This window comes from Oryza glaberrima, chromosome 12 (genome assembly GCF_000147395.1).
Source record: "Oryza glaberrima chromosome 12, OglaRS2, whole genome shotgun sequence".
Classification (NCBI taxonomy): Eukaryota; Viridiplantae; Streptophyta; class Magnoliopsida; order Poales; family Poaceae; genus Oryza; species Oryza glaberrima.
The window spans coordinates 15,863,730-15,880,651 of record NC_068337.1 but is presented as its reverse complement, the minus strand read 5'-3'; the positions used below and the strand labels follow the sequence as shown (position 1 = coordinate 15,880,651).

General features: G+C 41.1%; 3 protein-coding genes across 3 annotated transcripts; 2 read left to right on the top strand and 1 right to left on the bottom strand.

Moving 5' to 3' along the window:
* Positions 1-294: 294 nt before the first annotated feature.
* On the bottom strand, positions 295-3,617 carry LOC127757623 (uncharacterized). Its single transcript, XM_052283182.1, has 2 exons — positions 3,454-3,617; positions 295-709 (listed from the first exon to the last, which is right to left on the bottom strand). Exons 1-2 carry the CDS (start codon positions 3,504-3,506, stop codon positions 484-486), a joined length of 279 nt encoding a protein of 92 aa, XP_052139142.1. The 5' UTR covers positions 3,507-3,617; the 3' UTR covers positions 295-483.
* A 122-nt stretch (positions 3,618-3,739) lies between these two features.
* On the top strand, positions 3,740-13,078 carry LOC127757622 (DEAD-box ATP-dependent RNA helicase 28). The gene is made up of 19 exons (XM_052283181.1): positions 3,740-4,356; positions 4,519-4,680; positions 5,503-5,571; positions 5,652-5,758; positions 6,372-6,450; positions 6,996-7,169; positions 7,414-7,562; positions 7,659-7,754; positions 8,207-8,309; positions 8,722-8,784; positions 8,940-9,001; positions 9,712-9,808; positions 10,200-10,318; positions 10,390-10,432; positions 10,566-10,667; positions 11,575-11,670; positions 11,760-11,846; positions 12,362-12,642; positions 12,803-13,078. Exons 1-19 carry the CDS (start codon positions 3,859-3,861, stop codon positions 12,819-12,821), a joined length of 2,406 nt encoding a protein of 801 aa, XP_052139141.1. The 5' UTR covers positions 3,740-3,858; the 3' UTR covers positions 12,822-13,078.
* Positions 13,079-14,199: 1,121 nt separating this feature from the next.
* On the top strand, positions 14,200-16,309 carry LOC127757869 (UPF0481 protein At3g47200-like). Its single transcript, XM_052283453.1, has 2 exons — positions 14,200-14,854; positions 15,371-16,309. Exons 1-2 carry the CDS (start codon positions 14,219-14,221, stop codon positions 16,103-16,105), a joined length of 1,371 nt encoding a protein of 456 aa, XP_052139413.1. The 5' UTR covers positions 14,200-14,218; the 3' UTR covers positions 16,106-16,309.
* Positions 16,310-16,922: the final 613 nt, after the last annotated feature.

Here is a 16,922-nt window from a genome sequence, read left to right as displayed (position 1 = left end):
AGAGCTCCTCCTCCAACTTCTTTTGATCAAAGTAGCATACTTAACTGGTCTCTCTCTTCTTCACACAAACATGTAAAGAACAACACATATACCAATCTTGAAATCGGTGTTTGGTGATCTATGAACGGTTGATCGCCACACAGACCACAACGAGTATGGTCTACATGGGCCACGGCAAGCATAATTACAACATGAGTAAATTTCACAAAACCCCTAGCTAGAGTTTTGGGAACCCAGTAACGCAAAATGCCAGGTTTTGTGATTTATTTCTTGGACTTGGGGCAACTTAATCAATTCACAAAAAAAATCAAGGATTAGCCACTGCTCAATATACTTATTGGCGAATATTTAAAATATCAAGATTTCCGTATTTTGGATGAACAAATTTGTACAAGAGCAGAAGATCATGCCAATTACAGATCAACTAGTAAGTTAAAAAAACAACAGCTGCATTTTGCTTGTCCTAATAATCAAAGAACTTGGTCAGTTTTCACCATCTGCTGAAGCATTGGCAGAAAGGTTTTGAGCTTCTAAAAGCTTCATCTGCCGCTCAGCATGCTCCCGCTCGCATTGGCTAATGCCCATGATGATATCAAGCATAGTTCCAGTAGTGCCAAAGAAAACCAGTGGTGCCAAGGATTTCTTCTTTATCCCCACAGGAATAGCAACAAGAGCACCAGCAACTGAGAAGAACCAGGTGCCGAGAGCACTGCATGCACATGAAACGTTGTATATTAGCAAAGCATAGTTATTTCAAACAATACTGATGCCTGAAGGGCCATTTTTACCCCGTCTACTAGCAAGTACTTGGTCATGTAAGTTTCACATATCTATATATATGTTTAGTCTTTTTTTTTTGCAGCAATTTTGACAAATTGAGTCCATCTAAACAATGGAAATAGGGAATGTTTCCGCACCATCCCAAATTGCAGATTCTTTCTTAACTGGGCATCAGCCACACTGTCTATTGACAAAAGCATCGGACTATCAAACTAATGCAGTTCTAGAATGACAGCATATGCCATCCTGTGAAACTTACATGAAAAGGCATATATTGTTGTCCTTTTGCACTACACAAAATGATCTACATAAAATTTTGTTTAGCTACATTGGTTCCTATCCTTTATCCTTTTAGTTTAATTCTATTTTCTCGCCTTTGCATGAGATAGGAGAAGTCAGCTCACAATTACTAGAATATCGTCCTAAAACTATATGCATCTTCATTTCTTCTACCCTACCCATACTTTATGATCCAAATCTATACAATGCATATACATTTAATCCTAAAGCACATTCTTCTGACATAGTGAACTTGCAAGAGCGATTCAATGTACAAATTGACATAAATCTATTCTCTTCTAAAATAAAGCCCACCACACCAACACTGTTGTATAACTTTTTACCAACAACTCATTCATGTGCATTAAGATTACAAAATAGTCCTACATATTTGTTCATCTTATTTCATCTCTAAAATACAAGTTTATCATGCAAAGGGATCTATAGGGACAAACTGTTATGAAAACATTACAATCAATTTGGCTGTATAATTCATACTTATCCATAGCAAAGCGCGGGTATTTAGCTAGTACACAACAAAATTGCAGTGTTCTCACATTCAATACTACTATATGGTTTCACGAGTGTGGGGTTTCAGGATTGTAAAAGGCATCACATCAGGAAATTATTCAAGTTACTTCATACTACAAACCATCCAAAGATGCAGCGCAATCTATCTTTTCTGATAGTACCGTAATATCATGTAAAATAAAGGGTAAAGTCCATTTTTAGCCCTCGAACATTGTCGAAGTCCATTTTTCATTCTCAACTACAGAACTGGTTATTTTTAAACCTTAACATTCAAAACCAGAAAAATGACATCCTAAAAGATACTATTTTCTAGTGGTTATGTTTAAAATGGAAGTGTTTTCCTAGTTAAAGTCTTATTATGCATATTTTGCTAATGTAGAAGTCATTGCATTAGGTCTGTGGCCATGGAAGTGATCAATTTGAAGCACATGTTACTAGAAGCCACTATTATATCATTCAAAACAACCATCAAGTATGGCCTAAGGTGTTATTTTTTTGCTTTTGAAAGTTCAGGATGAATAATGACCGGTTTTGTAGTTCAGGATAAAAAACGGAATTCAAGCAAAGTTCAAAGGCTAAAAATGGAAAATGAATGATGATCGATGCCAAAAGGGATTGTACAACAGTACATAGAATGTAGAAATTTCATGCTGCACATAAAGAACAAGGCAGTGCAAAATAGAAAAGCGAATTACAAGGGGTCCTTGTTACATAAGGCATAAAAAATAGAGAAATTTACTTTTGCCATTTTCACAACAATAATACCATGTTCTCTCTTGTGCCATAAAAAATATCACACTTCTCTCCTTTTTGCCATTACTCCATTAGTATGCATCTTTTGCCATTGCCATCTAGTCAATCTGGGTTAGCTGTCAAATTTTGCCCAACTTAAAATTGTATTGCTGGGATTTTCAATGATTTTTCATTTATGTAAGGGCGTTGTAATCAACTAGAGTTGACTGGATGGCAAAGGCAGAAGAGAGATGGGCACCAACAAAGGAGTGGTAAAAGAGAAGTGCAGAATTTTGATGGCAGAAGAGAGAATACAGTGTCAAAAGCTACAGCCTAGAAGTCTGTAGAGTGAATACAGAGATGAAAAAAGAGCAAACACACTAAACTCAAGCTTAAGTGTGTTGCTATTTCAGTGCAAACTTGAGATAATTCAAGCTTTGTTAAGCTTAAACACTGAACTAAATCAGCTTCCAAAATCAATCAGTACATCATACAGTAACTATCTTACAGAATTTTGTACCAGCAACAAGGTCAATAGCAAAACAGGATGGCATAAACTATGTTAACAATTCTGGCCATAATAATAATCAGTGTTAAGTACTGACCTATATGTCAAACAGTCAAAAGAAAATAATTACAGGTTCACCAAAATTTATACCCATTAAGACGATATCGTTCCTCCACCCAGTGTCATCGCACTGTACTAAAAGTTAGCCACGTTATTTTAAGACAGATTTTATGCTAGTAAACAATAACATATAATTGACATCAAAATTATGATCTTAAGTATGCACTCCCCATAGAAAGAATGGCTCACTGAAGAATTGAAATCCTTCTACTTATTCCTCCAAATGCAACCTTTTCTGTCAATCATTGTATTTAGCCCCAAAAGGGGGCTCTTAACCATCAACGCAAGGGAGGATAATCACAAGGAAATCTCGAACCAAAACCTCACAGGATGCAAGAGACAAGAGAGTCCCACGATTTGTTGAAATCTAGCAATAGCCACAAGAGATTCGCGAGCCACCTAAACCTAAGCCACGACACAGTTAGGGAGATCGCGGTTGCAAAGCCGCGAGAATCGAAATGACCAAAACAAGGGAGGGGAGAGGGATGGATCCAGTGACTGACTTGGATACGGTGCAGTCCTCGAGCTGCTTCTCCCCGCCGCCGACCCGCTCCATCTCCTTCTCCTTCCTCCTCCACGCGGCGCGGTTGCAGTGGCGGTGCTCGACGCGGCGGCGTGGTGCGGCGGCGGCGCAAGAGGAGGGCGGCGGCGTGGAGAAGACTTAGATGAGAAAAATGGGTCCCGGCCCATTAACGCCGGCCCAACTAGAGGAAATACCGCTTCTGCCCTTCTCTCATGAGACGGCCCACGAAAGCCCATCAAGTGGCCTCCTTCCATCTCTCCCTCTCTCCCCCCACACGAAACCCTCGATTAAACCCTCGCCTCCCGCCGCCGCACGCCGGAGGTGACCACCACCACCACCACCACCACCAACCCCCGCCGCTCGCCGCCTCCTCCTCTCCCGCGGCATGGACCCTGACTTCCGGTTCGACCCGGACGGCTCCGACGACGACGGGGCGGCGGCCTCGGCGGCCGCGGGGCGGAGGAAGCCGGCGCAGTCGCCGTGGGAGTTCTCGTCGTACGCGGAGTCCGTGGCGGCGGAGCACGCGCGACGCCGCACCACCTCCATCGACGAGAAGATCTCCCAGGCCCTGAGCGGTAGCCACCGCGGCGGGAAGCCTTCTATCCCCGACGGGGACTCCGAGGGCGACGAGGATGATTCGGAGGTGGAGGATGATAGTGAGGAGGACGACAAGGAGGTGGTGGAAGGGGAGATCGACGACGAGGAGGACGAGGTTGAGGAGAGCGAGGATGATGACGAGGGGGTAGAGGTGAGCGATGAGGAGGTGGAGGAGTTGGAGGAGGGCAAAGGGGAGGAGAAGAGTGACGAAGAGGAAGAGGGCGAGGAAGGGCAAGATGGGGAAGAGGAGGAGAAAGAGGAAGGAGATGAGGAAGCTGCAGAAGAGGTGAGCCTTGTGGCTGCAATTCCATTCCTCCATTTGTTTCCGCTTAATTTAGCTCCGGATGCGCTACTTGCGCACTATGCTGTCAAATCCAAGTGCAATGTGGTGTCTCATGAACTATTTTCTTGCAATAATCGTGACATGCTTATGCATTGGTATTCGCAGGAAGAAGAAACGGACAAGAGTGGTGTAGTGGACCCTTCTAAATTTTTTGCATCTTCCGAAGGAGCGTCGTTCCATGCAAATTCATTTCTTGAGCTGAACTTGTCAAGGCCACTTCTTCGAGCCTGTGAAGCACTTGGCTACCAAAAACCAACGCCAATCCAGGTTTACAACTGCGAGCTTCTCTTTGCTCATGAATAAGATTGTAAACATGAATACCATCTTCAGTCCTTCATATATGCTGGACACTCAATACTTTGGAACCATAAAAAAATGAATGGATGATATAGTTTATGTTTATTAGGATATTTCTCTTCTGAATGTTGTCTTAACATGTGACTCAAATGCCTTCAAAGGACACACACTGCTTCTTAAGATGTACCTTGGGTCTTTTGAGTGGCTTTGTTAGTTTGGTTTGCAAGTCTTAATATAAAGCTTTCATGTTTATCTTGACCATGAGAATGTATGGTTCACGTAGCGTTAGCTTGACATTAATCTATGTTCCATAGGTATCCACATATATCTGTAAGGACTAAGGAGTGGTATCATGAACTATGGTTTCTCGTGTTGTTAAACTCTTTTGTTTTAAGTGAATTCTGTTCCTGTATGCTCTTACTTAGGTGGAAATTGGATTTTGTAACTATAACAGGGCAACCCTAAAAGCATTCAACAGTTATATTATTTTATTTTAATTATAGCCAAGATATTTCTCTTGTCAGAATTTGCGCTTCCTTGTCTGCACAACTACTTGCATTTTGATGACGCTCTCAATTAGTGCAACAAAATGGCAAGTCCTGATTGTAGTTTGATACCACATTTTTTTTATTATAAATGAGATTCCTTTAATTGGCCAAAAACAGAGGTTTCTGTTATTATTTTCGGTGAAGTAAAATTTTATTTTTAAATAACATAATTCCTTCTTGATGCATATTGGCAGGTTAATTTGGTTGCCAATTTCCTTTATTCTTATTTTCTTTCTTATTCCAGGCTGCATGCATACCATTAGCATTAACTGGACGAGATATATGTGGCAGTGCTATAACAGGATCTGGGAAGGTATATATAATTAACAAAAACTTCCCTTTGGGAGCATTTTGAATCAGTATCTATCTTTAGCTTAATTGAACTCTTTATAGACAGCTGCTTTCTCATTACCTGTGCTGGAACGTCTACTTTTCCGGCCCAAACGTGTACCTGCAATTAGGGTGCTTATCCTTACTCCAACAAGAGAGTTGGCTGCTCAGTAAGTTCTATATATTCAGTTCTTATTGAAACCACTTTGATATTAACTCGTTCCTTCTATTATTTTGTTTCATCATGGCTGAAGCTCCAATAAGGAATTTCCTAAGTTTGCTCTGTTTTATTAGTTTTTTGTTTGAGGTTATGTTTTTTCTGCGCTGTTTTATCAACTAACTAGCAGCGTTCTGATGATATGTTCTAATATGTATTTTTCTTGAAGCTATACTTTAGGGATGCTTGCTATTTTTTAATTGTATTTAGGGTATCAGTTTATTTTTATCATTTCAATTTTGTATTTAAAATTGATATATGATTAAAATATCTAATTCCCATTTTCAAATAGTCAAATTTGAATGTTTGAATATCTCTTGCTTGACATTTGTTTCTATAATCACTACTTTTAGGCCTCCTAAAATCGTAGCAACAAAGTTTACTGCACCTCATTTATCTAAGAAGAATATCATATTTCGCATAAAGAGATCCCAAATGAATTGGTTGTAACATTACTTATGGAAAAACTATCTTAAATGCTGGCATATATCACATGGCGCTTATCAGTTTTATATTATTACAGTAGTTTTTAAGTGTACTTACCATTCATATAACTACAAATGCAGGGTCCATAGTATGATCGAGAAATTAGCTCAATTTACTGATATCAGATGTTGTCTGATTGTTGGTGGACTTTCAACTAAGGTATTGCATTGCATTTTGTTCTATTTGTTTGCTGATCTTCTGCGAGGGACAACCTCTATTTTTTTCCTTGTGTTTTACTCCATAGAAGTAGAACCCCATGTTTTTTTATTACATTTAAGTTATCATCCTGCTTATGGAGCCAACAAAGTTTTAAGGTGTTCAAATGTTATCCATCCATGTACCATTTCCCTTGATAGAAACTTATTTGAATCTATGATCGGACATAGTAAAAGGAAGAGGGCTGCTTCGGCTCAAACTAAGAGCAGCAGAAGAAATGGAACCGTTTGTCTGTTGTTGCCCTTTTGTCACCGCGTTAAATATGGCTGCTTAAAATCAATGTATTTAGATATTTAACTACAATTAAACAGCGAATGGCCAAGTTTCATATTTGCTAGTGCTATAAGTTTCTATCGAATTTGGAACTATAGCGTCCACTTCTGTGGTAACATGTCTGATTGTTTGCATGCCTTTTTCTATTATCCTTTATTGTATTTTCTGCCTAGTTTCTGGGTTAAATGCTGACAGAATGATGCATACCTTACCAGGTACAAGAGGTAGCTTTAAGGTCAATGCCTGACATTGTTGTAGCTACTCCTGGGCGTATAATAGATCATCTACGCAATTCACTTTCCGTTGGGCTTGAAGATCTTGCAATTTTGATCCTTGATGAGGCTGATCGTTTGCTAGAACTCGGTTTCAGTGCTGAAATTCAGGAACTGGTAACTTCGAAAATTCTCTGCTTTCTATGCACTTTGGCAGTTTGACATTTGGGTCTCAAGGAAATGTTCTTCAAGTGGGCCTGTTGGAAGCAGAGCAGCTGAATTAATTTTAATGATTCTGTTGTCATCTATAACTTCAACTTTGGACTTGTGGGTAGTTTCTCTAGAAATAATTGATTTTATCCTTGTTTTCATAAGGGACTCATAATTCTTTTACTGTAATGGGGTTCCATAATAAATGCAGATTCGCATGTGTCCTAGAAGAAGACAGACAATGCTATTTTCTGCTACGATGACAGAAGAAATTAATGAGCTTGTGACACTTTCACTGAACAAACCAGTCCGTCTTGAAGCTGATCCTTCTCTGAAACGGCCTGCAACATTGACAGAAGAGTACACCTTTTTTCCTAAGTCTAAACATTGAGGTTATGTGTGCTGTATTCCATGACTAACAACATCTCCATTTCCTAATTATTTGCTCATCATCAGGGTGGTTAGAATACGAAGAGCACGCGAAGCAAATCAAGAAGCTGTTCTGCTTGCTCTCTGTTTGAAGACTTTCAAGGATAAAGTAATCATTTTCAGGTTAGTGTTCTGGAGGACCTGATTGTAATTTATGGCTTTATTGCTTCTGTCAATGACTCAGTGTAACAGTTCCTCAGTTTTGGGCATTATAAGATGTATAGTTTGGCTTACTACTCTGCTCAGTGCTAACCGAGAGTCCGAGAGTACATTCAGGGTAGCACAATCTAGTGGGAAGCACATGCGTTTCACTGGATTCGATGAATACATGATTGACTCGCTAAGCCCAGCAACAGATGTAGTGCATGTGCATGTGTTCCACCATTCCATAGGAACTATTATCATTTGTCTGCATCACATGTTGACATATAGTTAATGCATGCTTGTGTCATACTATTGCTGTTACTCCTAGACTCCTATTTACTGTCCTACTGCATGTTTGTGTACTGGATGATTCTAGTACTTAATCACATGTATATTTTGTATAATATGTTGATATTCATGTCCCTTTGCAGTGGCACAAAGCATTCTGCTCACAGATTGAAAATAATATTTGGTCTCTCCGGGATGAAAGCTGCTGAACTTCATGGCAACCTTACGCAGGCCCAGCGGCTTGAGGTGATTTTATGTTACAGTTCTTCCTTTACCTTCCTTTTACCGTCTCCTTAGCTCACATCCATGTTTCCTAATTGTAATTTTTAGTACCATGGCAGCTTTTGTGTTATGAACCCTTTATTTTCCATTATCTTCATTAAAATGTGCTCACAGAATTGCGGTAACATTGTATATTATCAGATATTATATAGTGTATAAACTATAAAACTTATCATTATGAAAAGTAGCCTACATGCCCTTTACTAGTATTTTCACCCCCATAATTTTCCTCTTCTACTGACTGCACATGTAACATGTTTCCAAATTGTTTTGGGAATATACTAGTTCTTGTTTTGCATTGTACATTTTGATACTTATGCTCACTGATAAATAGCTCTAGCATACTAACCTAATGAAAATTTTCATTCTTCTATAGGCTTTAGAGCTTTTCAAAAAGCAAGAAGTGGACTTCCTGATTGCAACTGATGTTGCAGCTCGTGTGAGTAAAATTTTATATCTTTCATAATTTTCATATATGCAATAATAAGATTATGTTGTGGTAATAAAAACAGAAAAGATAATGTAAGAGAAATATAAATACATTTTTTTATATTTCATTTTTTTTTGTTGATGAATTGTTGGTTTGACTTGTAGGGGATTGACATCGTTGGTGTTCGAACTGTAATAAATTTTTCCTGCCCGCGTGATGCCAGAACGTAAGCACTAAATAAGTGGACACAGTTCTGCTATGTTTGTTTTTTTTGCATGCCTTCCGTTTAGTTTTGTGAAGCTTCCAATGATTATGAAATATTTGTACTTATGTGTTATATGGTTGATGAGAGTATTGTTCATTGGAACATAATTTAATTGCTCCTGGTTCAGTTCGTATATTAATTTTCATGATATGAATCTCTTATACTGCCATGCTGCTTAGCTCATCACCAGTGGTATATCTATTTTAAATTTGATTCTTGGAATTGTTACACTTTCTAATAAGTAATGATAATTCATATATGTATGGCACAAGTTATATGAATTTATCAGTGAACGATGTAGTTTTGGCAATTAATACAAGGGAGTTGGTCATTTTTGTTGAGTATTTTGTGTGTGTCTTGCAGAATCTGTAGTCCTAGAATGTGCCATTTTACTGGTCTCTGTCTTTTATCTGATTATTCGGACATCTTTCTGCAACATTTCGGAATTTTGCATTGTTGGTTTAGGAGAAAAAAAGTTACCTTCCAGATGTTGTATGCATTTTGTGTGTTCTGTTTTTGAGCCTCCACATGTACCAGCCCAATATCATTTTTCTCTAATACCATTAGTTTTCTTTTGCCCCTTTTTGTCTTGCAGTCATAAGGAAGAATTATGCCATTTAATTATGTTCTTTGACTTCTTTCATAGATGTTTCTTGTTCATGCTGTTGCAGTTATCTACATCGTGTTGGACGCACTGCTCGTGCAGGCAGAGAAGGATATGCTGTGACATTTGTTACTGACGATGATAGGTCCCTCTTGAAAGCTATTGTAAGTATATTGTTATGAGCAATGGTCTGTGAACCAAAATAAATTCTTAAAAAAACTCCACAGAACACTAAAAGCCTAATCAGCGTGTTTAATGTGAATAGTTATGTGGGTTCTTTCATGACGTTGCAGTTAGTAAGAATAATTTCTTTGGTGTGTGGGAGAGTACTATGCACTCAGCATAGAGGCTGGTCCACCACTGATAAGTGATAATGTCATTTATTAGGGGCATTTGCAAATTTGCACATAACTATCTGATCCTCAAGTTTGAAATTGGTTTCTATATGCACAGATATGTTAATGTATGAGCATCATTGTGACTATGATGATCAATGTTATTTTTCGTTTAGCCACTGCTTTTGATTGTTATTGGTATTCGTTGAATTGCTTTCAGGCAAAGAAAGCTGGTTCACAGCTGAAAAGTCGCATTGTTGCAGAGAAGCCTGTGGCTGAGTGTGCAAAATTGATTGAGGAACTTGAAGATCAAATTTCTACCATAATTCAAGAAGAAAGGTTTGTTTCAAGGAAGTTTACGGTAGACTTTTGTTCAAACTACAACTAGTATTTATACCCTTTCTTTGCAGGGAGGAAAGAATATTAAGAAAAGCTGAAATGGAAGCTACAAAGGTAGTATTTCTTTACAAGTTTCGAAATTTCCTTGATAACAAATCATGTTTTGCTTGCAATAGTTATTACTATTAAGTGTTATTTATGCTATATAGATTAACACCTTTTTCTGCCAAATCTTTACAACTATCAGGCAGAAAATATGATAGCTCATAAGGATGAGATATACTCAAGACCAAAGAGAACCTGGTTTGCTACTGAGAAGGAAAAGAAACTTTTGGCAAAGGCTGCTAAAGTAAGTTCGCCTTAAATTGTATATATATATATCTTTGATGCCAAATTGCCAATTACATATGCAAATTCTAGCTCTCAAATTGTGCCTGCTGCCTGCTGCATGTCATTTCACAATTTCCTCTTTACCTCCTTTTACCATTTTACTCTGATAAACCCTTTTACTTCCTCCGTTTCACAATGTAAGACTTTCTAGCATTGCCCACATTCATATAAATGTTAATGAATCTAGGCATATATATGTGTCTAGATTCATTAACTTTTATATGAATATAGGCAATGCTAGAAAGTCTTACAATATGAAACGGAGGGAGTAGCTTTTTACATTGTCTTCATTAACTAAATAGACAGCCTAATGCCCTTGGTTTTGTTTTGTTCTGTCTTTCCCACAATCATTTTCTGGATTTCCATGTGTGTTGATTGTGACAGTAGTACCTTTCGTTGATTTGCTCACTTTTTTTTTTTTGGCTAATGTGATTTTAGTGATGGTTTCTGGTTTAGTTGTTCCCGATTTCATGAATAAAAGGCAGAGTCTATGTTATGGTTGTTTTTTAGGTGATAGGCCTGGTTTCTTTATTTGTACAGGTAGATGATAACAGGATAATGTAGTTACAGTTCGTTAACTGTACACCAAATGTATGTTAGGATAGAAGAAGTGGGATGAACAAAAAGATTGAATGCATTTGAATATTCTGGGCTTCAAAACCATTTGGATGTTCATTTAACTTGCCTCTATGGCTTTGGCTATTACTGCTATTCTTTAGTTGCAATTTATATGGTTATTCCCATCTTTCATGATGCTCTAATAAACCAGAAATCCTAAGTTATGCTCGTGGATGGAATCTATCCATACTTAACATATCTTGTCAGTCTTGTACATGTCGTTGATATTTGAGTTATTATTTATAAAGGAATCCACGAGTCAAGGTAAGAGTAATTCTGGAGTTATTAGCGCTCAGCAAGCTGAAGATCTTCGTCTGAAGGAGAAAAAGAGAAGGGAGCGTGAGGTATGCTTATGAACATGTTATTTGAATGAGTTGGTAATGCCCATGAGGTTTTCTTTAGTTGATGTTTTATTTTATCTTTTACTCTACAGAAAAATCTACCTAGGAAGAAACGGAGACGGTTAGAGGCAGAACGGGAGATGTTAGAAGATGAGAGCGAAGATGAGGAAGAAGCTAAGGTACATTTCCATTGATGTTGTTGATAATTATTGCATACTACTCTGGCGTTGATAACTAGTAATAATAACCATAGAAGGCATTGATAACTAGTTATTAAGTGGAAACTAGTGAGACTTATTTAGTTGATTGAATCCTGTTATTCTATATTTGGGTTTAATGCTGATGACTGCATAAACAATTTTGTGCAAGTTCTCCCTTGTCACAAATCTGCACTGTACACATCTTGAATGTTTGGTGTATCGAAATTGGTTTTTAAGGTAGTTATGTTTTTTTTATCTACTACTCCCTCTGTTTCAGGTTATAAGACTTTCTAGCATTGCCCACATTCATATAGATGTTAATGAATCTAGACACACGTATATGTCTAAGTTCATTAACATATATATGAATGTGGATAATGCTAGAAAGTCTTATAATATGAAACGGAGGAAGTATGATCAAAAGAATACTTGCACAAGTTAGCATCCACCTGTTGAGCTACATTTAGCCCTAAGCTTTGAAGTGCTTCCTGCAGGAAAGCAAAGGTGGGAAAAAAGAAAAGAAAGGTCAATCGCTAGTCGATGTGGCTTATCGTAGAGCAAAATCAATGAAGGCCAGCGGTAAAAGGGGTGCTGGCACTGGCAAAGGAAAGAATGATAAAAAGGCAAAACAACATTCTGGAAAGGGCCCAACTAGGCAAGAGGAGATGCAAGAGTTGTTCCAGAATGATATGAGTGAATGGAAGCAGGGCCGCTCCTTAAAGAAAAATAATGTTATGCGAAAGAAATCGAAAAATTCTTTTAAGAGCAAATCCAGGTATGTAACAATGTTATCGCCTGCCCTTGTATTTAATCGAAAAATACACCTTAGCATATTTTTTATCATACAAAACTACTGTCTAATTCATTTATTACCACTGACGCTAATACTAGGGTCCCCAAAATTTCTAAATGAGAGTTCCACTTTCCTTTTTCAGGTACAACCGCCGAAAGTAGAAGACCCGCTAACTTGTAGTAGTGTGTTTTCCTCACTGGGAATTTATTGCATTCCCTTGTATCAATTTTGACCGACTGATCCTGAAGAAATGTCAGGATATGTTGTGCCCATCTTGTATTTACTAGTTATATACAATTTTCTCATATCGTGCATTAATCACATTCTTCATGATTTTTAATGTAATGACCTATGAGGTCCATCTACAGTTTAGACTTTAGAAGTGTTTCTCAATTTTGCATCCGAGGCTTTACTTGAATCCACTGCTCATCCTTATGAATACCAGTGCCCATTGTTAGTCAGCCTTGTTTTCACTTGTAAATTTTTGTGAATTTGGTCCAGGTTTATTTAATATCATTGAAAATTAGTCAAATTTTCAAATAAGTTTTGCCAAAAAGAAGTACCGAAATTTCGTTGATTTCGTGAATTTGAAAAACCCTGTTTCGAAATCGAAAGCCCCGGCTGCCACTGTTGCATTGAAATGTTTTGCAGTTGTCATTCAGCTGGAGGTTCCTTGCCTGGAAGGCAAACATGTATGGTCTCTTTCGAAAGGCACATCATCCCATTACATCACTCTTTTCTGAAAGCCTGCAATATCCTCCCATCACAGACACACATCCCAATCTCTCCCAGATCACTTGCCTGTGCTGTAAAGAATGATCCTTCCTGCATGAGACCATACCATCTTCTCTGAAGTACCCTGCTTTCGATTCTGTGGTCCTGTTCTGCTCACTTTGCCTGCACCGAACTGCCAATGCTCATTGTCGATCATGTACTGCAACATGACAACAAAACAGACAATCTAATGTTGTTTCATGTTGCATATTACACCGCCATATCACGTGTGGTACATGTGCACGCTGACAAGTCGAACTTTTAAAATTCCGACCATGAATGATTCTAAAATTAATGTTGAGGCTAAAAGTCAAAATAGACCGATTCGTGATATTCATCGAATTAAATGTAATAATCTAAATTTGGTTGGACTAATTTTAAATATTTGACTTAATCTTATGTTAAATAATTTTAAATTCAATCTGTACCATCTCTAACTATACGTACTACTTTCTCCATTTCCTATTATAAGTCATTTTAACTTTTTTTCTAATCATTTTCTTAAAAAAAATTAACAAAATCTATTAAAAAAGCGAGCAATATTTATAACATCAAATTAGTTTTAATAAAACTAATATTTAATATATTTTTGATAATATTTTTGTTTTGGGTTGAAAATGTTACCGTACTTTTTTTAAGCTTGCTATTTTTTTAGAAAAATCAAAGTGAATTATAATATAGAAAGACGGATCGAGTATATATAATGACAACATGAGAATGACTGCACGTACATTCTAAAGTTCTTGGAAACCTTGAGAGGCACTGATCATCAGGTGTGATCCAAATGGCGTCGTGGCGGAGGACGGCCGAGGAGAGCTCGTGGGTAGTGGAGGTGGAGAAGGCTGTGCGCGGCGGCGGCGGCGGCGCCGACGGCGACCCGTCGGCGGAGGAGGCGGCGCGGTGGCGGCGCCACTCCATCTACCGCGTCCCGGCGTGCATCAAGGACCTCAACCGCCGCGCCTACCAGCCGCAGGTGGTGTCCCTCGGCCCCTTCCACCACGGCGACCCCAACCTCCTCCCCATGGAGGACCACAAGCGCCGCGCCGTCCTCCACTTCCTCCGCCGCGCCGCCCCGCGCCGGCCGCTCGCCGAGTTCGCCGCCGCTGTCGCCGACGCCGCCGAGCAGCTGGTCGGCGCGTACCAGGGCCTCGCCGACGAGTGGCGGCGCGGCGAGCCGGAGAAGGAGAAGAGGGAGGCGTTCTTGGAGATGATGGTGACCGACGGGTGCTTCCTGCTGGAGGTGATGAGGACGGCGGCGGGGTGGGAGGTGAGCGACTACGCCGACGACGACCCGGTGTTCAGCGCCCACGGGCTGCTCTACACCGTGCCCTACATCCGCCGCGACATGATCATGATCGAGAACCAGCTGCCCCTCCTCGTCCTCGACAAGCTCGTCGCCGTCGAGAGCGGCATACAACAGGTAACAACGACTAATTAATTAATCTAGTATTAATTAATTATCCTAGTACCAGTGAAAGTAAACTAGTTGACCTTTGATCACGTTGCTAATTAAGCTTGGTAAACAAATCGATCGTTCATTAGAAAAAGACTAGAACTATATATTGGAGTAGTTTGTTAATTAAGTAGAAGATCCAGAAAGCTACAAAGGCCTCAAAGGGTAGTCACATTCTTCTTTATGAATTGCTTGCAAGCTTTCCTTTTTATTTTATGCTTTTACTTTCGGGCTTCGGCCATGCATATCCATCATGCATGCATGTACCAACCAAAAGTAAAAGCCGGGTGATTGATCCAACTGTTAGGTTATACGCAATGATACAAATGGAGTACATCCGATCTCATTATCTCATATATAATCACAATGAATTTGGTAATTAGCAATAAAATGAAGTTGTTAAACATTTGATAATTGATACTACTAGGTTATTATATTACTAGCTGATACCTGTTCTTGAAATGCTTGCACGCATGCAAGCAGAACGAGGACTACATCAACAGGTTAGTGCATAACTTCCTGTCGCCGACGGCGTGGCCTCCGGTGACCGGCGTCGGGCTGGCGCTCCACCCGCTCGACATCCTCCGCCGGAGCCTCCTATTCGGCCCGGCGCCGTCTCCCCGCGCGCCGGCGCCGGAGACGGCGCCCACCGACGACATTATCCGGTCGGCGGAGGAGCTGTACGAGGCCGGCATCCGGTTCCGCCGCAGCCCGACGAGCAGCCTCCTCGACATCCGCTTCCACCGCGGCGTGCTCAGTCTCCCCGCCATCGCCGTCGACGACACCACCGAGTACATGCTCCTCAACCTCATGGCGTTCGAGCGCCTCCACGCCGGCGGCGGCGGCGGCGGCAACGAGGTGACGGCCTACGTGTTCTTCATGGACAACATGATCGACTCGCCGCGCGACGTGGCGCTGCTGGCGGCGCGGCGCGTGGTGCACAACACGCTGGGGAGCGACAAGGCGGTGGCGCGGATGTTCAGCGGGCTGTCGCGCGACGTGGTGCTGGAGCCGCGGAGCGCGCTGGACGGCGTGCACCGGGAGGTGAACGCCTACTGCCGGCGGCGGTGGCACCGGTGGCGCGCCAACCTGGTGCACACCTACTTCCGGAGCCCCTGGTCGCTCATGTCGCTCGCCGCCGCCGTCTTCCTCCTCGTCTTGACCGTCATGCAGACCGTCTACACCGTCCTGCCATTCTACCAGGGTGGCAATAATTGATGGCGGTGAAACCACGTATGCTGCTCCGGCTCCACGTCGACAATCTCGCTTGATGTCTATATATGTGTCACGTATAAACTTATGATTGCACTTAAAATTAATAGTGGGAGTATGAGTCCTCCGTCCCATTTTAAGTGCAACCATAACACTACTACAGGATTGATTTTTGTGGACGCACTCATTTTTTTTCCATGAGGTCCGTAAGTGGAACCGCACAGAAAAATAGGAGATCGGTGCCAGGTTGTCACCTGCACAGGAAAATCAATTTTTGTGTGCGGGTCACTTAACAATCCCACACGCAAAAATAGCCTATTTTTACGTGCGGGTATGAGAAAATAGCCCACCCCGTCGTCACGCGCTGCGCTCCACGAAAATAAAGTGCTGCTCCCTCCACCCGGCTCATCCTCCCACACTTATCCTCATCCTCCTCCTCCCACACTTCTCCCTCTCCCTGTCCTCCTTCCCCTCCTCCCATCGCCCTCTCCCTCTCCCTCTCGTCCTCAGCGACGGCGACGCCCTCGGTGGAGGCGGCGGCATCGGCTACAGCTATGGCGGCGGCGGCGGCTGCATCGGTTGCATCGGCATCGGTGGCGGCGGAGCGGATCCGTGGCCAGCTACCGCGGGGAGGCTGAATCCGTGGCCTGCCACCGCGGGGAGGCTAGATACGTCGCCTGTCACCGCGGGAAGGCCGGATCCGTCGCCGGCGACCACGGGGACGACGGCGGCGGGCTTCGGGAAGGTGACGACGACGACATTGTTGATTTTTTATTAGGGTTCGTGGGTGGATTTTGAGTAGGGCTCGTGGGTGGATTTTGAT

Excerpts from the sequence above, each read along its gene's own strand:
- LOC127757869 (XM_052283453.1), top strand. The coding sequence starts at position 14,219 with ATGGCGTCGTGGCGGAGGACGGCCGAGGAGAGCTCGTGGGTAGTGGAG. Across the intron at positions 14,855-15,370 it reads TCGAGAGCGGCATACAACAG|AACGAGGACTACATCAACAG; the intron begins GTAACAACGACT and ends GCATGCAAGCAG.
- LOC127757623 (XM_052283182.1), bottom strand. The coding sequence starts at position 3,506 with ATGGAGCGGGTCGGCGGCGGGGAGAAGCAGCTCGAGGACTGCACCGTA. Across the intron at positions 710-3,453 it reads GAGGACTGCACCGTATCCAA|TGCTCTCGGCACCTGGTTCT; the intron begins GTCAGTCACTGG and ends ATGTGCATGCAG.
- LOC127757622 (XM_052283181.1), top strand. The coding sequence starts at position 3,859 with ATGGACCCTGACTTCCGGTTCGACCCGGACGGCTCCGACGACGACGGG. Across the intron at positions 4,357-4,518 it reads ATGAGGAAGCTGCAGAAGAG|GAAGAAGAAACGGACAAGAG; the intron begins GTGAGCCTTGTG and ends TGGTATTCGCAG. Across the intron at positions 4,681-5,502 it reads AAAAACCAACGCCAATCCAG|GCTGCATGCATACCATTAGC; the intron begins GTTTACAACTGC and ends TTCTTATTCCAG.